Source organism: Trematosphaeria pertusa, assembly GCF_010094035.1.
Source record: "Trematosphaeria pertusa strain CBS 122368 unplaced genomic scaffold BU26scaffold_11, whole genome shotgun sequence".
NCBI classification, from domain to species: domain Eukaryota; kingdom Fungi; phylum Ascomycota; class Dothideomycetes; order Pleosporales; family Trematosphaeriaceae; genus Trematosphaeria; species Trematosphaeria pertusa.
The window spans coordinates 969,441-992,399 of record NW_022987222.1 but is presented as its reverse complement, the minus strand read 5'-3'; the positions used below and the strand labels follow the sequence as shown (position 1 = coordinate 992,399).

The 22,959-nt window shown below is 55.7% G+C and overlaps 10 protein-coding genes across 10 annotated transcripts; 4 read left to right on the top strand and 6 right to left on the bottom strand.

The window, feature by feature from the left end:
- Nucleotides 1-289: 289 nt before the first annotated feature.
- BU26DRAFT_63359 (uncharacterized protein) lies at nt 290-977 on the top strand. The gene has a single exon (XM_033836123.1). The coding sequence runs from the start codon at nt 458-460 to the stop codon at nt 944-946; it is 489 nt and encodes a 162-aa protein (XP_033681152.1). The 5' UTR covers nt 290-457; the 3' UTR covers nt 947-977.
- Nucleotides 978-1,469, bottom strand: BU26DRAFT_63358 (uncharacterized protein). Its single transcript, XM_033836122.1, has 2 exons — nt 1,407-1,469; nt 978-1,237 (listed from the first exon to the last, which is right to left on the bottom strand). The coding sequence occupies exon 2, from the start codon at nt 1,217-1,219 to the stop codon at nt 1,010-1,012; it is 210 nt and encodes a 69-aa protein (XP_033681151.1). The 5' UTR covers nt 1,220-1,237; nt 1,407-1,469; the 3' UTR covers nt 978-1,009.
- Nucleotides 1,470-1,923: 454 nt separating this feature from the next.
- BU26DRAFT_461718 (uncharacterized protein) lies at nt 1,924-4,758 on the bottom strand. The gene is made up of 2 exons (XM_033825075.1): nt 2,823-4,758; nt 1,924-2,767 (listed from the first exon to the last, which is right to left on the bottom strand). Exons 1-2 carry the CDS (start codon nt 4,707-4,709, stop codon nt 1,982-1,984), a joined length of 2,673 nt encoding a protein of 890 aa, XP_033681150.1. The 5' UTR covers nt 4,710-4,758; the 3' UTR covers nt 1,924-1,981.
- Nucleotides 4,759-4,889: 131 nt separating this feature from the next.
- Nucleotides 4,890-6,627, top strand: BU26DRAFT_521623 (glycosyltransferase family 15 protein). Its single transcript, XM_033829583.1, has 4 exons — nt 4,890-5,138; nt 5,207-5,470; nt 5,534-6,152; nt 6,209-6,627. The coding sequence occupies exons 1-4, from the start codon at nt 4,976-4,978 to the stop codon at nt 6,363-6,365; spliced, it is 1,203 nt and encodes a 400-aa protein (XP_033681149.1). The 5' UTR covers nt 4,890-4,975; the 3' UTR covers nt 6,366-6,627.
- Nucleotides 6,628-6,741: 114 nt separating this feature from the next.
- On the bottom strand, nt 6,742-7,933 carry BU26DRAFT_521622 (COX5A-domain-containing protein). The gene is made up of 4 exons (XM_033829582.1): nt 7,692-7,933; nt 7,519-7,564; nt 7,279-7,396; nt 6,742-7,139 (listed from the first exon to the last, which is right to left on the bottom strand). The coding sequence occupies exons 1-4, from the start codon at nt 7,853-7,855 to the stop codon at nt 7,021-7,023; spliced, it is 447 nt and encodes a 148-aa protein (XP_033681148.1). The 5' UTR covers nt 7,856-7,933; the 3' UTR covers nt 6,742-7,020.
- A 232-nt stretch (nt 7,934-8,165) lies between these two features.
- BU26DRAFT_521621 (phosphate-repressible phosphate permease) lies at nt 8,166-10,319 on the bottom strand. The gene is made up of 4 exons (XM_033829581.1): nt 10,170-10,319; nt 9,884-10,113; nt 8,978-9,830; nt 8,166-8,929 (listed from the first exon to the last, which is right to left on the bottom strand). The coding sequence occupies exons 1-4, from the start codon at nt 10,279-10,281 to the stop codon at nt 8,340-8,342; spliced, it is 1,785 nt and encodes a 594-aa protein (XP_033681147.1). The 5' UTR covers nt 10,282-10,319; the 3' UTR covers nt 8,166-8,339.
- Nucleotides 10,320-10,501: 182 nt separating this feature from the next.
- On the top strand, nt 10,502-11,580 carry BU26DRAFT_63250 (uncharacterized protein). The gene has a single exon (XM_033836121.1). It carries the CDS (start codon nt 10,881-10,883, stop codon nt 11,469-11,471), a length of 591 nt encoding a protein of 196 aa, XP_033681146.1. The 5' UTR covers nt 10,502-10,880; the 3' UTR covers nt 11,472-11,580.
- A 1,243-nt stretch (nt 11,581-12,823) lies between these two features.
- BU26DRAFT_63190 (phosphoribosylformylglycinamidine synthase) lies at nt 12,824-17,131 on the bottom strand. The gene is made up of 2 exons (XM_033836120.1): nt 13,070-17,131; nt 12,824-12,986 (listed from the first exon to the last, which is right to left on the bottom strand). Exons 1-2 carry the CDS (start codon nt 17,081-17,083, stop codon nt 12,963-12,965), a joined length of 4,038 nt encoding a protein of 1,345 aa, XP_033681145.1. The 5' UTR covers nt 17,084-17,131; the 3' UTR covers nt 12,824-12,962.
- A 125-nt stretch (nt 17,132-17,256) lies between these two features.
- On the bottom strand, nt 17,257-19,465 carry BU26DRAFT_521619 (uncharacterized protein). The gene is made up of 5 exons (XM_033829580.1): nt 19,240-19,465; nt 18,829-19,186; nt 18,703-18,780; nt 18,542-18,650; nt 17,257-18,489 (listed from the first exon to the last, which is right to left on the bottom strand). Exons 1-5 carry the CDS (start codon nt 19,399-19,401, stop codon nt 17,298-17,300), a joined length of 1,899 nt encoding a protein of 632 aa, XP_033681144.1. The 5' UTR covers nt 19,402-19,465; the 3' UTR covers nt 17,257-17,297.
- Nucleotides 19,466-19,979: 514 nt separating this feature from the next.
- On the top strand, nt 19,980-22,304 carry BU26DRAFT_432435 (protein phosphatase 2A regulatory B subunit; the record flags this gene model as incomplete). The annotated part of the gene is made up of 6 exons (XM_033823975.1): nt 19,980-20,003; nt 20,100-20,477; nt 20,534-21,142; nt 21,193-21,549; nt 21,595-21,893; nt 21,941-22,304. 6 exons carry the CDS (start codon nt 19,980-19,982, stop codon nt 22,302-22,304), a joined length of 2,031 nt encoding a protein of 676 aa, XP_033681143.1.
- Between the last annotated feature and the right edge of the window lie 655 nt (nt 22,305-22,959).

Sequence of the window (22,959 nt, the reverse complement as noted above, 5' to 3'; positions counted from 1 at the left end):
ACGGGCATATTCGATGGGACATGCGGCGGAAGCGGCTCGCCGGCAGCATAGCTTATGACGTCAGCTATAGCGCGGAAGAACTGCTCGAATATGTACATGGAATTGCGGAACGCTGGGGGCATGAGGCGCTCATCTCCCGCCGCCGACGTAGTGACCTTCGCGTGATAGCACAGCTTCAGCGTGGCCAAGTGCAGGCTTAGCAACGGTCGAAGGTACGAAACGACCTCGCGGTGCGTTCCATACGCGCGCTCGACGCGCTAGTAATCAACTTGCTCGTCCGAAAGCAGTTCTGCGGGTATATTGAGATCCACTCGCTGGATATCGGCGAACGTATTTGGGAGCGAGACGTGGAGGTGCGGGTACGCAGTCATCCAGGGCCACTTTTTAGTTGTGGATTGTATGAAGAATCGCATAGCCTTGACGCATTCTGCTTCCATTTCTTGCTTCAGGTGGCGGCATGATAGGAATAAGCCTCAGGCGTCGGAAGCTGGTCCCTGGCGAGGCAAAGGCGGCGAGTACCTGGCCCATTGGAAGGCACCCGCCCATGCCTAGCAATATCCCACCCTTTCTCGCTGCTAGCCAAGCTGCGCAATGCAATATACAGCTACTGCACAGTGACGTTCGGGGCAACTACCAAAGAATGGGAAACGTTCGGATTGGCGGAGCCGATACCCGACGAGAAGAGTCTGGCAGCGGGGCAAAGTTCCAGTTCCACTCACATCGTCGTCACAACCAGGACCAGACGGTAACGCGCTCACCCCATTGCCGCAGCCAGGAGCCAGTGACTTCCCAGGCTCCAGGGACAAGCAGCCACGACGCAGGCGCGCCCGACCGCGCAAAGGCCGGGGCGAGGACGGCGGTAGCAGCAGCGGCAACACCCCCACGAAACCCTTATAGTTCCAGGCGTCCTGATCTTCAATCTCTGGAAAGTCATCCCCCATCCTGACGCGCTCCAGCGCGCTCACCCGACGTAACAAGGCGTCGAAGAAAACTCCAGGCGCCTTGCACCTCACTGCGCCGACTCTTCACGCTTCGCATCGTCCTCATTCTCCCCCCCGCCGGCGCCATACACCCTGCGCACATCCTCCTTCTTCGGCACATCATCCGGATGCGGGTTCCCCTCATGGTGGCCGTCATCTCGCAACGTGCCCCACAGCCACAGTAATCCCAGGAAGCCGAGTAAGACGGCAATAATTGTCGGAGCGGCGGGGTGTCGCATCTTCTTTGCTCTTCTTTGCTGTATACATCAGTGTTGGCATACTTGCTGACTTTGGATTCACACGTGGAGCTCTGAAAGCTTTCCGCGTTTTTGCGATACCCAGGGTGATTTGTCTAAATGGAGTTTGGGCGGCGGTTATAAGGCCAATGAAGGGGAAGAGGAAGGGATAGAAAGGGACGGAACATACCCACTGCTTTTATCGTCGTTGCGGTTTTGGGGGTATCGGCAATCCTTGAATTTTCGGGGGTTTTCGCCACCTGTACCTAGGTAGGTTGCAACGCTCGGGACAAATTACTGTATAGAAATGTCCAATGCGCAGAATGAGGCTGCAATTATTCATGAGGCGGACTATCGTATTTTCGGTTCAATCGACGTCTTCTTTGGCTAGAAAGCGCGAGAGAGGAGAGAGTGACGAGGTGAAGTTGAGGAGATCGACGTCAAATGGGCGAAAGCGGATACCTAAGCGAACGGTGGGGTAGTGAGGACTAGGCCTTGCCTTTCATCACCATAGCTTCGTCTCTAGTCTTATACTTGCTTATTTGATCTCCATGCATGATGCCACACGCACCGGCTTGTAACCTCGAGTGGCAGGTGCTGGAGGTGTTGGGCGGTTTACGTGACATATCGGGGCACCTTGAGGCGATTCGGACACGATTTGATGCTCTCTGGTTCATGAGACTGCACAACTGCTCTCAATAAATCCACTTTTGACGAATGTAGTCATGTGCGTTGTATCTATTCGCGATATTGAGTCGAAATGCCTCAAATACGGTCCTTCGTCTTATCCCATTCCAGCCTTTCGGCGAGCATCTCCCAGACAGGCTCTGCCCCAACCCTTCCCACACTGCGTAATCCTGCTATAGCAAAGGGCAATAGCCGTACAAACTCCTTGTCTATCGTCTGAAGGCTCTCTTCGAAGCTACATTTGCCCGGTGGCTTCGAGACTGTAGTGTCTCCGTCAGTTCCCTCATCCCCACCCTCCGAATCCGACGATTCGTCTTCGACAATAGCTGGAATAAAACTCTTTCGCCTAGAAGCTTTCAAAGAAGCTTTGGTCTCGTCTCTCGACGTTTGTTTCCCGCCTGGCACAGTTTGATTCTTTCCTTGTAGGCTATCGCGACTATTGCCGCAATGAACCTCCGAGAAGAGAACGCCAAGGTCCAAGAGGGCTATGACAGCCGTATTAATAGGTTTCAGGTTCTGAGAAAGTAATGCCTGTTCTTGCAGCCTTGCCACGTATTTGATGTGGATGGTTGCCATCTCGTCGATGTCTTCTGCCTTACTCATCGCCGCGATCATATCTTCAGTGGACCGATCGACTACTGCTTCCGTAAGGTATGAACGAAGGACGTCGGTGAACCAGATAAGCCGGTGACGGAGCTTATAGCTGAGTTGACGCAGTCTAGCGTCCTTGACGCCATGGATGCTTTGAAGAGACACCCGTTGCAGAAGATACTTCGCGCGGTAGATCTGGAGCAGGAAAGTGAAGATTTGCTGGTAGATGGGCATAGAAGACCGTTGAATGATGTTCATGATTGGCCATGGCAGCTGCTTGAAGTCAGTATCGCGCCGGCTTCGCTGAAAGCATCTAGATGTTACCTACTGCGTAATCAACGGACACGTTTCCGAGCCCTTTAACGGACCGACTCGGTGTCTTCGAGCGCGCTGAGCGCACGACGAGTTTTTCGGTATTCACTCGGCCTAGCGCAGCACTGAATATCCCACGCGCCAGCTCGGTCAACAAGAAGCGGTCGTCCCAACCCCTTTGACCAGCATCCATGCGCTCGAATATGGCATCGGCAAAGTCCTGGAAGATGGATCCATCACCACCAAGGTAGAAGAGCTTGAAGTTGCGCAAGATCTCCATTAGAGCGTACTGGGTGAAAAGATGTTGCCGTAAGATGGTGGCAGCAAAAGAATATTTGCTCTTGATCCACCTCTGAAATGCAGCCTGGAAGAGTTCTGAAAAGGGCGAGAGCGGCGTTTCGAACGATGTGCCACAAACAGTCTCATGATCTAGGCGAGGCTCGGGCTCAGACGAATCTAGGGCAGCGCCGTATATTCCAAGCTCCTTCAAGAAGACCAGGCTCTTCCCTGTATTGAAGATCTTTTGCGCTGCCGGCTGAAGAAACGCCGGAGACCGCAAGGCATTCTCTTTCCCACGACGAAGCACGAAACGATCATGCCAGAGCGAAGAAGCCTCGCTACTTGAGTCATTCTCGAAAACAAAGAACGTCTCATCGTTCGTGCCCAGCTCTCCCGCCTCCATCCATTTCCGAATCGGCTTGAGGTACGTCTGTAAGCACTGAAAGAAGATCCCGGAGAGTAAATCGAATATATCCCGCTCCAGCGCCATCTGAGCAAAGCTTATCTGGTCAAACAGTGTCTCCAGATGAATGAATGGATTGACGAGGAGTTGTGGTTCCATGTCGGTGACAGTTTGAGCCAAGCGTAGAATGGGCCGAGACATAATTCGCACCTCGTCGTGAAGCCCGAGTAGGCTGACTGCTACCGGTATGCCAGGTACTAGATATCGCCGCTGTAGCAGTGCTAAAGATCGATCATAATCCGAGAGCCTCCTCCTGACGGCAGCTTCGAACGTCTGGATGAGCGGCAAGGATGATGGTCGCTTCGTCCATTGCCGCAATCGGTAAAGACGGCGTCCCATACCTGCCAGTTCGTGGAGAAGGTGATTGGTTGTCCTCTGGATAGCGTGGCTGAAAATGTACTTCTGGTTGACACGGATATTAAAGCTGTGCTTGTCCGTGTGGTACAATGATGTCTGGAGCCCGGCGAGCATGAACAGCGTCTCCCTTATGGCCTGCAACTCCGTGATCTCCACCTTCTGCTCCTCTTCTTTGAGCTCATGCTTCCAAAACTGTGCCACCTCGACCTCTTTCACGACTGCCGCGTCGACAGGGACAACGCAGGCTTCCGGATCGTATGCATCGTCGTCTTCCACGCTCGTCGGCGGAGACGGTTTTGCATTTGCCCTCCTCTTCGGCGTCTTCTCATCTTCTGACGACTCCAGTGCATAATCGACGTCTTTCCAAATATCTTCATCGCTATACGGGTCCTCTTCTAAGATCTGCTTCCATGTCAAAGGTGGCGGTGGGGTAGGCGGTCTCAACAATTGCAGCGCCTCTATTTTCGAATTCTCCGTCGGTTGATCCGAAAGCTGAAGCAGTAGTGAAAGGTACTCCGGGATCCATTTGCTGCGGCGCTCGTTGATCTCCTTGACGCGTGCATCAAGCGCATCCGCCAGACCGTCGCGATTCAAGACGCGGAATTTCTCGTCCAGCCCCGCGAAGCTGGCCTGGACGTCGAACTGGTTTGTCCGAGCGTACTGATGCGCTCCGAGTCCCTTCGTCGCGATATCTCGCGCGCGTCTGCAGGCCTCTTTGTTCGTCTCGTGGTCGAACCGCAGTATGGACTGCACCAACTCCTCCGTGAGCGCCGCAACCCTTGCACTCTGTGCCATCGCGACCATATCTCACAGCCCTCGCAATTTCTCCGCTGTCGCGCGCGCAAGTCCCGGGCGCGCCGTTGTGGTGATACGCGTCGTCCCGCCGGCGCCAAGCCTCACGGCGGCGCCTTCCCCAACACGGCTAGTCTCTTACGTATCTTACGTATACTGGCCCGAGCGCCCCGGGCCGTGACGTGAAACATTCAACGGCGTAAGACGACGGCAATGCTGGTAGGAAGTGCAAGGGACGCTGTCCCTTACGCTTCTTTCTCACCCCCACCGGCGACACCATGGCTCTCCCGAAAGGCATGCGGGTTCTCGCCGCGCTCACCATGTGCATATTCTTCTACCTGTTTCTGCAGATTCTCCGCGCGCCGGCGGGCGAGATGCAGATGCCAGAGAAGGTGCCGGGCTCGACGCTGCAGGAGTGGGATCACGACCCGCAGCTGGATTGTACGTGGTCCCTTCCCTTCCCTCCTTCCGGGTGGTATAAGCGCATTGCAAGCTGATTGCGAGTACAGCATCCGGCGAACCCCCGGAGCCTCTCCGCCGTGTCGAAGGCGACAATTACGAACCGAACAACCCGAACAGCGCACGCATAAATGCCACAATACTCAGTCTGGTGCGGAATGAGGAGATAGAAGACATGCTGCAGAGTATGCGCGATCTTGAACGGACGTGGAATCACAAGTTCAATTACCCGTGGACCTTCTTCAACGACAAGCCGTTCACAGAAGAGTTCAAGGAGAAGACGAGCGCAGCCACCAAAGCTGAGACGCGGTACTGTCCGTACTCCTCCGGTCCCCATACTCCTGTACATTGCGCGAGGGCATGCTGACATACTCCAGACCTCGTCCCCGCCGAACACTGGGACATCCCCTCTTGGATAAACATGGACCTCTACCACGAATCCGTCTCCCTCCTCGTCGAGCAAAAAGTGCAATACATGGAAAAAGTATCCTACCACCAAATGTGCCGCTGGAACAGCGGCATGTTCAGCCAGCACCCAGCCCTCGAGCACATCCAATACTACTGGCGTGTCGAGCCCAAGGTGCACTTCTTCTGCGACATCGACTACGACGTCTTCCGCTGGATGCAGGAGCACAACAAGACGTACGGGTTTAATATCAACATATATGATAGTCCCGAGAGTGTGGCAATGCTGTGGCCCGAGACGCTCAAATTTCTGGAGGACCATAAGGAGTATGTGCATGAGAATAATGCGCGGGAGTGGTTGGAGGATGGGAGCAGGAGGCCGGATAATAAACGCATCGCACACGGCTATTCAACGTGCCATTTCTGGTCGAATTTCGAAATCGGCGATCTAAACTTCTGGAGGAGTAAACAGTACCGCGATTACTTTGACCATCTAGACCGCGCGGGAGGTTTCTTTTACGAGCGCTGGGGCGATGCGCCGGTGCACAGCGTAGCCTTGGCGTTGTTCGAGGACAAGTCCAAGATACACTGGTATGTCTACAGTCCTCCTTGCTATCCCGTTGCATGGAAGTCTCATGAGAACACAGGTTCCGCGACATCGGCTACCAACACATCCCCTTCTTCAACTGCCCCAACAACCCCAAATGCTCGGGCTGCGTAACTGGCCGCTTCACCGACGGCGAAAAATGGCTAAACCGCGAGGACTGTCGCCCACTATGGTTTAAATACGTGGGCATGGACTAGCTCTCTTCCCCCCTCGGAGTGCTTCGTCGTTTAGCGCCTGACCGCTCCAGAGCTAGGTGGATGGATGTATAAATACGATGCTGCTGTATAGAGTTTTCATAGCCGGCTAGGGGCAGGGAATTTGCATTGGGACATGATGGAATTTGTTAGCATGGCGTTATGACGCCATATGACTTGCTTAGGCGGGCTCGTTTGAGCACTCTAGGCTTTATGTATCATAGTTCGGATGAAATGATGAGAATGATACCCGATACATACTGCCTACAGTTGGATGTAAGCTTGATGGCGTGGGATTCCATGCATGAAGAAGCAAGGAGAGCCGGGCGCCCGCCTTCAATCGATTTCACCACAGCATGATTCGTGACGCGTTAGCAAGTGCAAAACCAAAAATGGGAATTCTGTACAACGGCTACAGCGGAATGCCGCTCTCTCCTCTAATGCTGCTACGACCCCATGCACCGATTCAACCCCGCCGCATACCTAGATAGCTTGTAGAGAAAACATCGCAGTAGTGATACAGCGTCCCATCCCTCCTTTTCGTCGGTTCTAGTAGTGAGAAATCAAAATTGTGGTGACATGTACAGGTGATTGTGCTTGCGCGTGCTCGTGTTGCGCTTCATCGCTGGGAAGGGGACGGGGGATATGCGAGTTGCTTCTATTTGTCGTCGGGGTACATGGTCTCCTTCAGCGGGACGCCGAGCTCCTCGCGTATCGGCTCGAGCTCCTGGAGGTATTCTTCATACTGGCCCTTGTTCTCGACCTTGTATTTGATGCCTGGCGACGGTGTTAGCAAGCGTGCAGCAAGCGGTTGTTTAGGCCGAGAGAGCGGCACCCAGGGCCGCTAGAGTAGAGCTTCGATGGAGCCGGTGATGGTGTTGGATGGCCCAAAGCGCGTCACAGGGGGAGAACCTACCCTCGAAGACTCGGACGGCGGAGGGGAAGTCGTTGACGCGACGGGCAGCGCGGAGGGCAGCGGTGATGACGGAGGGCGAGGGGACGAGATCGTAGGCAAAGCAGTTGTTGAGGTTTCGCTGGAGTTTTGTCAGCTTGTTCGGCGGGTGCTCCGGTTTGAGCTCTTTCGCGCTCGTTCGAGCGCATCCGGCGATCGCTCGGGTGATGCCGGCGGTCCTTATAAGCCGTGCGACAAACATACCTGGAGCTCAAAAACATCGTTCACCTTGTCGAACTCCTTCTCATACCTGCGATGCAGAAAGACGAGTCAGCAATGTAGGTCTGGACAAGCTCAATGGCGGCCAATGGCGCCGTCGCCGGCCACGGGAGCCTCCTTCCTGCTCGGCCACGACGGCGGCCGCGGGGGCATCATACCTGGCAGTAAACTCCTCGAACGTCTCCTCGGCGTGCTGGTCGCTGCATCGGATGGCCGACTGCGAGAATGGCCGCGGCGCGCTCCATGCAATGGGGCTGGCTCGGTGGGCCGGAGCTCGCACGCCCACTCGACTGACCCTCGATGCGGCGCGCACGAAGGACATTGCGGGTGTCAATGGCCGGGAGGGAAGCTGCAGGAGCAAGTACAGAGGCGGGCGGGCGGGTTAATAGGGCGGCGGCGGCGTGGGCTCTGGTGGTGTCGGGCGGGCTTCTTCAGACGAGGTTGGGCTTGGAGTTTTCGCTCGCCCTGTCAGTGGCATGATTGAGGAGCCGGGTCGTCGGAGACGCCCGGGCGCGCGTCACGTGACAGCGGCTCTCCCGGCTGCTAGCCGTTCCTGGCGCGTGCCGACCCTCAACACCACGAGCGTGCAATCTTCTCCCCAGTCCTCACGCCATGTACGCTTCGATACAGATGCAAGATAATACGATGAATTCGCCTAGCTAATGAAGGACCTCGGCTGAAATGGTATACCCTCCGAGCAGAACCTCTATCCCGAACATGCTACCGTCCATTAACCCACCAGTGCAATGCGCCGCCGCGGAAGAGGCCGACCGCATCCCGACACCCACCCCCTGCTCTGTCGTGCCTCAGAAATGAGGAGTGTTGAGCGCCATGACGCACAGTAGCCCAGAAATCAATCCCGCGCTCGGCAGCGTCAGAACCCAGCCGCTGAAGATCCACCCGAGCTGCCTCCAGTTGACGGCTCCGAAGTCGTAATTCATCAGGGCGACTCCCATGACTCCGCCCGTCAAGCACTGCGTGGTTGAGACCGGAAGAGAGAGACGCGATGCGAGCAGGACCGTGATGGCCGCGCCCAGCTCGACAGAGAAGCCTCGAGTCGGCGACATCTGCGTGATCTTGTTGCCCAGCGCACGCATGATGTGATAGCCATAAAACCAAAATCCGAGACCCAGCAAGAGACCTGCTACGACGAGGAACCAAACAGGAGTCGGCGCCTTGGTTTCCACCGCGCCCTTCTGATACGTCTCGTACACGGCTGCCCAGGGACCAACAGCGTTGGCCACATCGTTTGAACCGTGCGCAATGGACATCATCATGGCCGAGATGACTTGGCAGTAGGTCCACAGATGCTCAACGCGAACATCGTAGCGGTGCGCTCGCGCATGGATTGCTTGAAGCAACTCACTGTCGTGCGTGATAACGTCCACAGTAACACCTTACATTGTCAGCAGTGCAGCAATGCCGGCCCAGTTTTCTCACTCACCATGCAGGAGACCGAACTTGAAATATCCCCACCAGCGTTGAGGGTTGGCCCAGGAGAGCCCCTTGACCGGAGTGATCCAGCGCTCGTATGGCTCGTTCCTGCGCCTCCGTGTCAGAGGCGCAGCCGCAGCGGCATCTTCTTTCGACCGCTCTTCCAAGGACAGGGCCTTCTCGTGATCTTCAGGAAGCTTCGCTGGGGCGTGGCCATTGTTGTTATCCGGCTTTTGGATACCGTCCTCACTGGCTGCATGGGCCCCTTCGGCACTTCGTCGACGCACCTTCTCCTCGTCATGGCGTCCGGCGCGGACCTCGCCATATGCGTCCTCGTAGTAATTGACGACGTACTCTTCGCCCTTACCAGGGAAGTAGAGCGAGACGTTCTCCTTCCGCAGAAGAGGACCGAGAGGGACGTGCCAGATCCTGAGCCGCGGATCCTTCCTAATGAGCTTGCGCTCGAAGAAAGGCATGAAGAAAACGTAGACAATGGCAAGGACCCCAAAAAAGACGCCGAGGATAATTCCCGCGGCTTTTCCAGCTCCAAATTCCTCAAGAGAAGGCGCAGTTGGTGCCTCGACGACGATGAAGAGAGCGAGGATCGACGCCGTGAAGGCGAAATAGAATGGGATCACTCGCATCGCCATTTTGAACGAATCCTTGCGTTCCAGCACACCGTACTTTAGAGTGCCGAAGAGCACTGCTGAGAAAGCGGCTGCCAGGAGAGGAGCAATAGCCCAGGACGCTGCGACTTGCGAGACGGAACCCTTGTCCCACGCCCACTTGATAGGAGCACCGCTTGCAAAGCCTACGCCGATCAAAGCGCCAACAACAGTCTGAGTGGTAGACACTGGGAAACCCTATCAGAAGTATCAGCTAGCTGTTCAGTGGGCAGAGGGTTGCATATGCGTACCATTCGTGTAGCAACCATTAGCCAGGTGGCACTGCCAACTTCGGCACATCCCATGGCGAGCATGAGCGTGCCTGGATGAACCCCATCCTCTTGGAAGCGATTAATCGAAATGATGCCGTTCTTGATAGTGGAAGTGACACGGGCTCCGAGAGCAACGGCTCCGACAAATTCGGTGATAATCGAAAGGAACCCGACTTGCACCATGGTCAGGGTCTTGGCCGCCACCGAGGCTGTTCGCATGTCAGGACCGCTCGCAATATCAAAGAAGCACCATGGAGAAACCTACTGGCGTATGAGTTGGCGACATCGTTGGCACCGTTACCGAAAGAGCTGAAAACGAAGGCGATGGTTGTGAGGGCGAGAATCCAATCGTACTTGGCGGTGATCGGAGGAGCCATCTTGGATCGATGGGAATCTCGAGGATCTGTAAAAGAGTATCCGGAAGCGCTGCCAGAGACTTCCCTTGCACGACCCGGGTATGCTCGTTATATACAAGGCATCCGCGAGCAGTTGCCACAAATAACCCACGCCGGAGTTCCCACCACGACAAGCCTGGGTGGCAGCGTCAAGACTTTGCCCAGCGCAAGGGCCCTCGTCGCCGAGGCTCGTGTTTCTGCCATCATGGCATCTTCGCTATCCTCACGTGTTGGATGGACCACAGCACGAAGTCTGGACCATTCAAAGCCGCAATGCTCTCACGCCAAGGCTGCCTTAGTACGGGAGCCAAGCGGACGTCGTTCGCTGCCAAGCGTTTCCGCCGCCTTGGAGCGCTCCACGCCCTGCCGCCGGAATCAGCCAATAGGACTACGCTATTTAACCACGTTTTGGATCGTTGGTGTCTTACGCTTCACCACTGTCGTATCCTTTCTGCCTTTCCTGCGCCAAGACATGCTCTCCGTCGCTTCTGCACGGAATACCCGAAGATGGGCTGCCTCTCTGCAGACGTCAAATCGATTCGGACACCCACAAGTGCTCCACGCGGTGTCATTGCGTCAGTATGAGTGGTCGTCTGTTTGAAATCACGTGTGGAGGCCCCCCCCCCCCGCTCAGCTACTATCGTAATGGTGAGTCTCATTTGCCCCGTGCCCTGCAGCCTCCACACTGTTGTACGTTTCCTCATCATGTCATTCTTCGCTTGTTTCCGAAGCCCTCTGCAAACTTTTTCAATCAGCAGAGGTGCTCCCAAATCTCTCGTCGCGAGGCTCCTGCGGCAACTTGTTACGACAGCGGCTTACGACTCCGAGCCGGACTATCACCGGCGAGTATACTGTTTAGGATGACCGCCGAGAATGCCCTTAAGTGGTCCATCGGGAGGATTCTACGCCCCACAGGATCGATGCCCCCCGGGGAAACGTGGATCCTGCACGTGTATGCACGACGGCCATCTGCTGGAACCAAGGCGTGCGAACACGTTCCGCTCAGGGCTAACAGCAGAGACACCAAGCCCTACGGCATGTCACTCTCCTCCTTGCGCAGGGCAACCAAGCGAGATCCTCAGCGGTACCAGAATCGCCAAGAGCGTGGAGAGTACCCGTGTTTTCCGCCATACCAGCTACCAGGACGCGCTCCTGGTCGACCAGGACTCTAGGCATGACAGACTTCCGCTTCAAGAATCGCAGGGTCTTTCAATGCGGGCGTCAATTAGTCGGCTCCACCAATAGAGCGCGTTGTGTGCGTCTGGCAGTGTTTCCTAAATTCTCTTGGCCATGGATGGAGTGCCGGATCTAGGCCGAGAGCGCGCCGCATTTAACAAAGGCGCTCGTGAAGGACGGGAGAGAATGTGTCGAGGCATGTCACTTACTGGTAGATGCCAATCTTTCTTCGCAAGCTGTCTCAGTCGCTCATTCGCGTCGAAAGACGCTCCAGCACAGTCGCGGTGCTTCGCCAACCATCACGAAGCTCGCCGACAACTCCCCTGAGCGAAACGCCTCGCCACTGTTCCTCCCCTCGCGCATCGGGTTCACCGAAGAATCTCATGTTTCCAAGCTGGGTGCTAAGTCACTTCGTCTCTAGAGTATGCTCCTCGTCTGGCGCCTCCACACGGTTCCAATCTCGTTCGTCATCGTCTTCTGTCACATCATTTCAACAAACCATTCTGACCCAGCCAGTTGAATGATCTACTGCTCTCGGTCACTCCATTTTGCTCACAGTTGAGTATCCCGCTCCTTTCTTTTAAGCCTCTCCCTCCATGCGGGCTTTTCTCCCTCCCCATTTCTGTTGCTCTAATGGCTCCTTAAAGGCTTATAATTCGCGCACATCACTTTCGGCTTGCGCTCAGATTAAGCTCGGTGTCCGTCGTAGCACCATCCCCTAGTTGATATTGCGTACATGCGCAACCCTAGAGCCGGATTCATACCGTCATGCAAGCCGAACAGACGGATTCCTACTTCTGGCCCAACTTTGGGTTCCGCTCCGCTGTCCCTTATGTCCATGAGCTCTAATTTAGGGCAGCCGTGCCCGGACAGCACGTGGTATTGGCAGCGCACTGATTGGGCGGGGCGGGGGAGTATCACTCCTTCCTCTTTACGGCGATAGGTGGCTCCCGTAGTAGCACCCATTGCGTAAAAGGATGCAACGACAAGGTGAGAACGTAGAAAGCAGAGTGACAGCAAGCGTGTGGAGTGAGTGCCGTGGGGTTGGCGACATCGATACGATGGAACAGAGAGATTGATTAGAATGAGAATATATAACACCGTACCGTTCTGGACAAAGTATTCAAGATCTGAATCAAAACTCCAAGGGCAATCCTCACCTAGTAAACTTCTATAGGCGGCAAGGCGTGCTGAATGCGTCAACTTGTTGCGACTTCAGGTTGGCATAATAGGGCAACATGCACGGTTTCGACATAACGTCCTGATATGAGTATAAGCCCTAGAGACCATGGGCGCATGGCGAGTCGGGAAAATGTGTGCACGCAGACGCGAGCATATTCCAAACCGAACCGATTGAGAGTACATAATTTGTGTTTAGTCCTGTAGACGGCTACACCACAAAGCAAATCCGAATCTAGCAGACCCCACCCTACGCCAGCACATCGCCCAATGCACGCAGGTCCCCTAATCTATCGCCATCAACTAGTCTAACCCCATCCTAGCCAACCCACCTCCTCGCACTCCTAAACAACCTCCCCCAAGGCCCCACCTCCCCCCACTCCTCCATCTTCCCTCTAGGGATATAACTGCCCACCTCCCTCAACACGGTGCGCTCGGGATGCGGCATAAGCGCGAGCACCCTTCCATCCTTACTCCTCACGCCCGTAATCCCCTTCGGACTGCCATTCGGATTGAACGGATATTGCTCCGTCGGCTTGGCATAGTTGTCGATATACCGGAGTGAAACCATGCCTTCGTTGAGAAGAGTTTCAGGGTTGTGAGAAGATGTAAGCGAGGGAGGGAAGTGTGCGCGGCCTTCGCCGTGCGCGGTCACGATAGGAAGGGTACTGCCGTGCATGCTGTGGAGGAAGACGGAAGGTGGCTGGGAATTTGTCTTGGGGTCCATGACCTCAACCATGCAGACGCGGGCCTCGTATTGTTCGCTCTCGTTCCTTTCAAAGCTGGGCCAGAGGTCTGCACCAGGGATCAGCTCCTTCAACTTGGACAGGAACTGGCAGCCGTTGCAGACACCGAGCGTAAAGGTATCGGGCCGTTCAAAGAATGTCTGGAACTCTTTGCGCGTGTTGGGATGTAGCAGGACGGATTTCGCCCAGCCTTGACCAGCTCCGAGGACGTCGCCGTACGAGAAGCCGCCGCAGGCAGCAAGACCAACGAAGCCTGCGAGCGAGACGCGTTCGGAAATGATGTCTGTCATGTGGACGTCGATGGCGGAGAAACCGGCCATGTGGAAGGCGAAGGCCATTTCGGCCTGGCCGTTCACGCCCTCTTCTCTTAGAATAGCTACTCTGGGTTTCGAAGTAAAGGCCGAGGAAATGGTCGCCTTGAACGGGAGAATGTGGTCCTTGGGATTGTAGGTGAGGCTGTAATATAAACCGGGGTCTTTATCGTCCACAATATTTTCGAATTCCGCATCGGCACAGGCGGGGTTGTCGCGCAGCCGCTGTATCTGATGCGAAGTAACCGCCCATTGCTGCTGCAGTGCTCTTCGCGAGTTCCTGTAGATGACTTTCGAGCCGAATGCAAATGAAATCTCCTGCTTGTGCGCTTCCGGTACGCGTCCAATCTTCTTGATCATGCCGGGTGGCGGGCCGCATGTCGCAAAGCAGCTCTTAAAGTGGACCTCATCCTTCTTTCTCACCTGGAAGACAGCGCCCAGCTCCTCGTTGAATAGCGTCTCGATGATGTCCTTGGTGTCGCCAGATCGCGAAATGCCGTCGAGCATGATCTCTAGCCCGCATCGTCCAGCAAACATCATCTCTACTAATGTTGTGAAGAGGCCTCCGTCAGATCGATCGTGGTATGCCAGCACAATTCCAGATTCGTGGAGTTGCTCGACGGCGTCATAGTAGTCCTTGATGATATCGGGGTCGTAGACATCGGGCGCTTCATCGCCCACCTGACCAAATGTCTGTGCTAGAGCAGAGCCGCCCATGTTCTTTTTTCCCGCTGCGAGGTCCACAAGCATTAAGATGGTCTCGCCAACATCCTCCAAGCGCTCGAGAGCAGGAGTCCAGGTTCGGTCGATCCGGTCAACTGGTGCGAATGCTGTGATGACCAGTGACATGGGTGCTGTCACTTCTTTGCCCTCTTTCGTTTCCCGATCGGTCCATTTCATCTTCATGCTCATGGAGTCCTTTCCTACGGGTATTGAGATACCTAGTCGAGGACACAGATCCATTCCTATCGCTTCCACGGCCTCGTACAAGGCAGCACCTTCGCCGGGGTGGCTGCTGGCGGACATCCAGTTTGCTGAAAGCCTGACTCTTGACAGCCTGTCAAAAGTGCTCGCCGCAGCCAGATTCATGAGCGATTCCGCAACAGCCATGCGTGCGGAAGCGGCTGGGGAGATAAGCGCAAGTGTAGGCTTTTCTCCTATGGCCATTGCCTCTCCGGTCCTGACGCCAGACATCAAAGATGTAGCCGTTACCGATACGTCTGAGACGGGCACCTGCCACTTCCCAACCATTTGGTCACGAACTGTCAAGCCACCAACAGTACGATCGCCGATTGTGATTAAGAAGGACTTGGAGCCAACAGCAGGGAGCGTAAGCACTCGGTCCACAGCCTCTTGTAGCAGTCCATCCCTTGGTACTCCCGGAAGATACATCGAAAGGCTACTGTCAAATGCAGGCAATCTAAGCCTCCGCGAGTTGACGATGCGGGACATCTTTGGTGGCTTTCCAAAAAGGATCGGCATAGGTAGGTCGATCGGTCTCGAGGTTTCTTTGTTCTCTCTGTCCGTGAGGACAAGGCGCTGCTCCCGGGTGGCAATGCCTACGACGGAGTATCCGCATCGTTCTCGGTTGCAGATGCGCTTAAAGAGTTCCAGATCATCGGGACCAACCGCCAGCACGTACCGTTCTTGAGACTCGTTACACCATATCTGCAGAGGACTCATTCCCCGATCGGCACTATCGACCTCTCGTAGTTCGAAAACGGCACCTAGGCCGGAGTCATGGACGAGCTCCGGCAACGCATTTGAAAGTCCGCCGGCTCCAACATCATGAATGAAAAGAATCGGATTCTTCTCGCCCATAGAGCGACATGTGTCAATAACCTCCTGAGCTCTTCGCTGGACCTCGGGGTTGCCTCTCTGCACGCTCGCGAAATCAAGCTCCACCTTTCCCTCTCCAGACTGAACACTCGACGCTGCACCGCCGCCAAGCCCAATTAGCATAGCTGGTCCGCCTATTACCAGTAGATGTGAGCCAGGCGGCACAATATTAGGATCCTTGAGCGCGTGTTGTGGCCTGACATTTCCAACGCCACCAGCGATCATGATGGGCTTGTGGTAGCCTCGAACTTCTGTTTCTTTCTCATTCGTGAAAACCCGCATGAGCAGTGTCCTGAAGTAGCCGATGGTACAAGGTCGACCGAACTCGTTGTTGAACGCAGCGCTGCCGATGGGCGCTTCGATCATAATGTCCAAACTACTCGCAATATGCGGTGGCTTCCCCACATCTCGCAGTTCCCAAGGGCGATGGAATCCTGGGATCAGAAGATCGGATACGGTGAAGCCGGCCAGACCAGCCTTTGGTTTCGAACCACGCCCTACGGCACCTTCGTCTCTTATCTCGCCGCCTGAACCTGTCGCAGCACCCGGAAAGGGCGACACGGCCGTTGGGTGATTGTGTGTCTCTACTTTGCACAGTATATGCACCGTCTCTTTAGTTCCGTGCCACTCGCCGGTGATCGGGCTGGGCGACCAGAAGCTTGCGTCCTCTCCCTTAAGAACGGCCGCATTGTCGCTATACGCACTCACCACGTGCTGCGGATGTTTCTGATGGGTGTTTCGAATCATGCCGAATAGTGAATAGCCCTTCCGCATCCCATCAATTGTGAAGTCCGCATTGAACTGCTTGTGCCTGCAGTGCTCGGAGTTGACCTGAGCAAACATGAACAGCTCGACATCGACCGGCCCTCTCTTCAACTCCTGTGTATAGGCCTCTACCAGATATTCAATCTCCGATTTGTCCATCGCCAGCCCAAGCTCTTGATTCGCGTGTTCCAGCGCAGCCTGAGGGCTGCTATACTCGTCGAAACTTATGGTCGTCGCTTGTGCAGGCTCGTGCTCGCTGAAAATGAGGTCTAGATTCGGGGCTTGACGGCTTATGGTCTGCGTCATTCGATCGTGGAGCGCGTCTCCGTTCGGAATCGAGTCAGCTTCTGGTGTCTTCTCGAAGGTGGCTGCGATAACCATGCCGCGTTCGATGCGCTTTACCGAGTTCTCGAGCGTGCAAGTCCGCGCGATCATGGTGGCCAGCGAGCTCCACGGCGAAATTGTGCCGGGCCGAGGGCAAATGTAGAACATGGCCGTATCGTTGTCTCTCGGCTCGCCATTGCGGTGGACTGCGTCGACTAAAGTTTGGGAAAGACGGTCCTGGAGATCAGGATATTCGCCGTAATGTAGTATCTGCTCCAGCGTGTTCAATTCGTTCCCGTCCAGCTCTTTCAGAGGATTCACGAAATGGACCCATAGCGCGCGAACTTCCTTTGCGCCAATGGCTTGGGCAAGGCGTTTGAGGCGGAAATCACAGAAGGCTAAAGAGCCCGGGAGTATAAGATAGGGACTCTCGGCCGACGCCATGTTGAATGCCAGAAAGGGAAGCAGGCGTCGTGGAAGAGTGAGGGAACGTGCGTGGTGGGGGAGATCAGTCGTCCAAAAATTTGGAGGGGCATGACGCCACGTGTGGGGCAAACTGTGGCGTTAACCATCGTTCGAAGCGGCACTTTCGCAAGGAACACTGGGTTGTTGCAAGGGGAGTGTGGCATATTATTATAATGTAACTCTATTTGCTCCATTACAATCGGTAGAGACCACCAAAAGGGCGAGGACCCTCGGCGCCTTCCTCTGGTGGAGGATCGAATGCATCGCTATCGTAGTCCTCGTCTGCTGCCCAGATACCATCCATATCCTCATCCTGTTCGTCCTCGTCGTCGCCCTCGTCCTCATCGTAATCTTCTTCCACAGCGTCTTCGTCACCTTCATTCAGAATCGTCGCAGCCGTATCGGGTATCTCCGTCATATCTTCAGGTACTTCGAATTCTTCCTCTTCTGGGTTCGCTGCCTCTTCCTGCTCGGCTCCCTGTGCCGCCAGCGCCTCCAATTTCTCGAATGCATACTTTGGATTCCTTGCTGCCCACCGGACGCTATGCATGACTGCATGCTCTTTCGCCTTCTTGATGTGGATTTGTTTATTGTAGACTTCTTCTTTGTAGGTTTTGTAGATTTCCTTGTCGTCCCAATTTTCCGGCCACGAAGCGACACGCTCGTAGATGGAGTTGTCTGGTGTCTCGCCGCCAAGGATCTTATTCATTTTATCCTTTAGGATGACGGTTGCCTTCGCCCAGGTGCCCACATGATACCATCCTTGAAATGTTGGAGCGCACGTTGTGCGGATATCCTCCGTGTCTAGAATGCGACGGATGATCGGATCGGTGATGTCGCAGAACTGGAAGAGATTGCCCGTATGAGAGACGTTTACGCCGTCGAACGTATGCTGCGTCTCCAGCTCCTTTGTCGACATGCGGGTCAAATGCCGAATATGCTTGTCATAGCCGGCCCAATGCTTTGGTCGCCCCGTCTTGAGGTATGACAGAAACGAAACGGTCTGGTACTTTCGATAAGCTGGGTTCTTGCGCGGATCGAGACCCCATTTGACAAGTGCCTCCCGCCAAGGCCCGCTCTCGAAGAAATAGCCACAGTAGACTGCGGCTTGCCTCATCCGATCCCGTTTGTCCCAACCAAGTCTGTTGAACAGCATGTGGCGGGTGATGATAGGCCGGCGTTCAAGCTCGGCTCTGATATTGGCGATCAAGGCTTGCAGGTAGGGAGTGAGGCTCGTCTCTGGAGGTAAGTTCGGCTTTGGTCTCATGGGAACGGTTTCAGCGGTGGACTTTATGATAGTGTAGCCGCTGTAGGCCAGGCTCCTCTGCAGGTTGACCTCGCCGCGGTCATCGTCCGTGTACTTGACATGTGGATTCTGCTGGTACCTGGATAAGTGTCAGTATCCAGTGACATGCAGAATGTGCTCAGCGATCATACCGGTAATTAAAGGCTACAAGCATTTGAAGGAACTCGGCGGGTGGCCCAACATCCTTGGTTAGGTCCGCCCCGGGGGCTGTGTTGAGGTTGAAATTCTTCAACCGATTGTCTACTATGGGTTAGTTGAAGCCGTTTCCCACCGGGCGGCATGAACTGCTTACAGTCGAGCGGCATCAGGCTGTCCCTAATATTGGCCATGGTGGCGCTCGTAGACGAAGCATACTGGATATCGGGTAGATCTAGACCGTTAGAAGCTGCAATACGCAATACAAGAGGAGCCTGCTCACTTCGGAAGCGATGCGTCTCATCGATGACCCCGGCCACGGAGACGGCATACTTGGACGCATTGTCTTGCAAACTGCGGAAGATGGCTGCTGCGTCCACGTATGCGTTCTTCGTAGGCTCTGGAGCAGGCCTCTTCTCCACGTCGTGGACGGCTAAGAACGGGCCTGAGGAGCCACGCTTCCGTTTGCGGCCCGTCCGCTTGGGCACCGTCACCTTTAGAAGCAGGTTGCTGGTGGGCACAGGCGTGGAGAGCAAACGCTTGGCGAAGGGGTCGTCCGGCCGGAGAGACGCTGATATGAGTTTCGGCAGCTCGCTCTCGCCGTCTGCGTTGCGTCGCGGCTCCAGCTTCAACCTCAGGCCCTGGATGGCGTCAGTGGGCTCCCTCTTGTGCCACTGGGGGGCTCCCTCCTGACCTTGCTCAGTTTGACGGGGCCTCCGAGCGAGGCGATGCCTTTGTCGACGTTCTTGATGATGCAGGGGTGCTCGACGACGGATATTGCGCGCGACGGGATCGGTAGCCATGGCGCGGGCCGGCCGTCGTCTAATGGGCTGACGGTGGCATGCTCGCTATCCATGGGGGCTGCACTCTGCCCCCAGCCGCGGCTCTGGCGATGCGCAGTGCTGCTCTCTGCTTTTGAGTGTTGGCGGGCTGGCGGGGTGCTGGGCGCTCGGGCCCCTAGCTAAGCCGGACTAGTGAGATGGTCCACAACGCTCTCCTCTCTTCACCACCCCCGTTGATGCACGCCTGTCTTGCCTCTCCGCGAGCCTAGAGCACTCCCTCGTCCTCTTCACCCTTCATTACCCGCGCTGTCGTCACCGCGGCCGCCTCGCCTCGCCCCGCGTGCAGCTGCCCAGGCGCCCCCCGCGCCTCCTAGCCCCTCGACTCGCCGTCCGCCGTCGATCCTCCCAAGCTTCTTCAGCACCGCGCCCACCTGCATCCCACACGCCGCCGTCATCCATGTCTGTCTGACCAGAGAGCCTCCACCGCTGCTGAGATTACCTGGTCGCGCGTCTGCATCGCCGTCATTGGCGCTGTTGGTTGCTTTCCGCCGCGGCCCCTCGAGAGGCCTGCCTCGCCTCTATTCGGACCGTGTCATCGACTGTCTTCGCGAACGCCCGCACCGCTTGACGAGCATCCGCGCCGCCCATGACAATGAAAGGCTTTAGACAGCGAGTTGTAAGGAACCCCTCCCCTCTCGTCGCCATCTTCCCCCACCCGCGTGCGCCTGTCCAGCCTGGCCCCTCGAATTGCGCAAACAACTAACCGTTTCAGCACGAACAGCTCTCTCGTGCCAAGAGCGAAAAGTCAACCAAGAAGAAAGACTCGAGTTCCGGCACCTCGTCGCCGTCGCATGGTGCTTCCAACTCGCCATCGGGCTCCGCACACGCTACCCCCTCCTCCTCCCAGACCCAGCTGATAGACTCGCGTAACAAGCCTCTTCCCTCGGGTGATGGTGCGGGAACCCCGAATTCACTGCAGCCTGGACCGCCGGGCGCGCCCAATTCCTTGGGCGGCGGCCCGCATTTCGGCGGACAGCAGGGCATGATGGGCATGGGCGGTGCTGGCAGCGCTGGCGCTTCCGGCCCCGGAACACCTCACAGAGGCGGCCAACCGTTGGCGCCCAGTGTGATCATCAGTCCCAGTGCTCCTGTGAGTCTAATCGTGATTGATCCTCTATGTAGGGCCTTGGCTGACACGAACCACAGCACATTCCTCCACCGGGCGCGGCCGAAACCATGCCTGGCGATCTCCTCCCGCCTAAGGCAGGGCAAAAGTCCTTGATATTCGACCGTCTGCAAACTACGCCCAAGGATAACGTGGAGGGCATTCGGACGCCTAAGCGGCAGCACTCGTCAAGGTTCGACATCTCAGATCAACGCCAGCGTGAACTAGAAAAGCTCCCAGGATTCCACGAGGTGCCTCCCAACAAACGCGAGGAGCTGTTCATGCAGAAGATTGATCAGTGCAACATTATCTTCGACTTCAATGATGCGAGCGGGGACATGAAATCGAAGGAGATCAAGCGTTTGGCATTGCACGAGCTGCTCGACTACGTCGCGAACAACCGTCAAGTCATCACCGAGAGAATGTACCCTCGTGTGGTGGAGATGTTCGCGAAGAACTTGTTCCGACCCATCCCGCCGCCCATGAACCCGCAAGGGGAGGCTTTTGATCCCGAAGAAGACGAGCCGGTGCTCGAGGTCGCATGGCCGCACATCCAGGTTGTGTACGAGTTCTTCCTCCGCTTCATCGAAAGTCAAGACTTCAACACCAACATCGCCAAAGCGTACATTGATCACAGCTTTGTGCTGAACGTGAGTCTATCCCATGTTACGTAATCTGAATGCTTCCTGACGTCTGCTAGCTCCTTGAACTGTTCGACTCTGAAGACCCTAGAGAACGTGACTTTCTGAAGACCACCCTCCACCGTATTTACGGCAAGTTCCTAAACCTCCGCTCCTACATCCGCCGCTCGATAAACAACGTCTTTTTCCAGTTCACGTACGAGACCGAGCGCTTCAACGGCATCGCAGAACTCCTCGAAATTCTTGGCTCCATCATCAACGGTTTCGCCCTGCCGCTGAAGGAGGAGCACAAGCTGTTCCTTACCAGAGTGCTGATACCCCTACACAAAGCAAAGGGCCTCAGCATGTATCATCCGCAGCTGGCCTACTGTATAGTGCAGTTCTTGGAGAAGGATGCGGCCTTGACCGAAGAGGTAGTAAGTCCCCCCCTTTTCCTTTTGCAACTAGGCTAAGATCAATAGGTCGTCCTGGGTCTGCTCCGATACTGGCCGAAGGTGAACAGTACCAAGGAAGTCATGTTCCTGAACGAAGTGGAAGATATTTTTGAGGTCATGGATCCTGCCGAATTCGCAAAGGTCCAAGAGCCGCTTTTCAACCAGCTGGCGAAGTCGGTTGCCAGTCCGCACTTCCAAGTCGCCGAACGAGCCCTCTACTTCTGGAATAATGAGTACTTCTGCAATCTCGTGAGTGACAACGTTGAGGTCATCTTACCCATCATGTTTGCTCCCCTATACGAGAACTCGAAAGGGCACTGGAACCGGTACGTGATCCCCTAGAATTGGCCGACCTGGTACTCACACGTCATAGAACCATTCACGGCATGGTGTACAACGCCATGAAGCTCTTTATGGAAGTCAATCCGCAGCTGTTCGATGATTGTTCGCATGACTACGCCGAATCCCAGAATAACGCCAGCGAGCGGCAGCGGAACCGACAGAGCCGATGGGAGAAGCTCGAGAAGCTGGCCGAAGCACGAAAGAGCGGAAAGCTGGCTGATAACAAGGCAGCATCAACGTCATCCAAAGTTAGCTCACCGATCCGATTAGACGACTCGGATCCGCTGAGCCAGGGGCGACTGGAGGCGCTTCGGCTCCAGGACGACGGGCTGGCGTCCAAAGACAGGCGGCCGAAAGACTTCGAGCGACAGAGCAGCCAGACTTCGGTACGTTGATTCTTAAGTCCTTAGAAATCATGACGAGCATTTTCTATGGCCGGATCAGTGTACTTTTAGTTCTATCCCTAGATTCCTAGGTCTTTCCCGTTGTCAAGAATTGCATTTGGGTTCGGGTTGATCTGACTTGTCTGTGCTTGCGCTTTGCAGCGGCGGCACCATTCAGCGCAGGAGGATCATCACTCACATCACCGGCGGTCGTCCGGCAGTCGACCTCGCAGCAACAGTCGCCCCAGCTCGGCAGGCAACGTCTCTCGCAGCAACGGGCCTGTTCGCACCAGCTCTGGCGGGACGAGGGCCGCCTAGTAATTTCTCTTCCCCTTCGCAACATGTATGTTTCCTTCTCCATGGCGCTATCGCTATCGACCCTTCTATCTCTTTGGACTTGGCCGCCCGTCCAGGCTGCAGGCTGCCGGTTTTCTTCGTTCAGCCGGCGAAAAGCGCAAGGGATTTCGTAGGGTGTTATGGGAGTCGGGTTTTGCACAGGCGGTTGGAGATGACGCGGAGATGGGCGACTGGCTTGGCCTTTTTCCTCAGACTTGATAGACTTGGAATGTAAAGATTCACCTGGGCGTGGCCTTGAAGATTTCCGGCTATCGTGGCCAAGTGCAGCGCCTGGGGCCTGGCCTGGGGCCTGGGCGTCCGCGGAATCCGT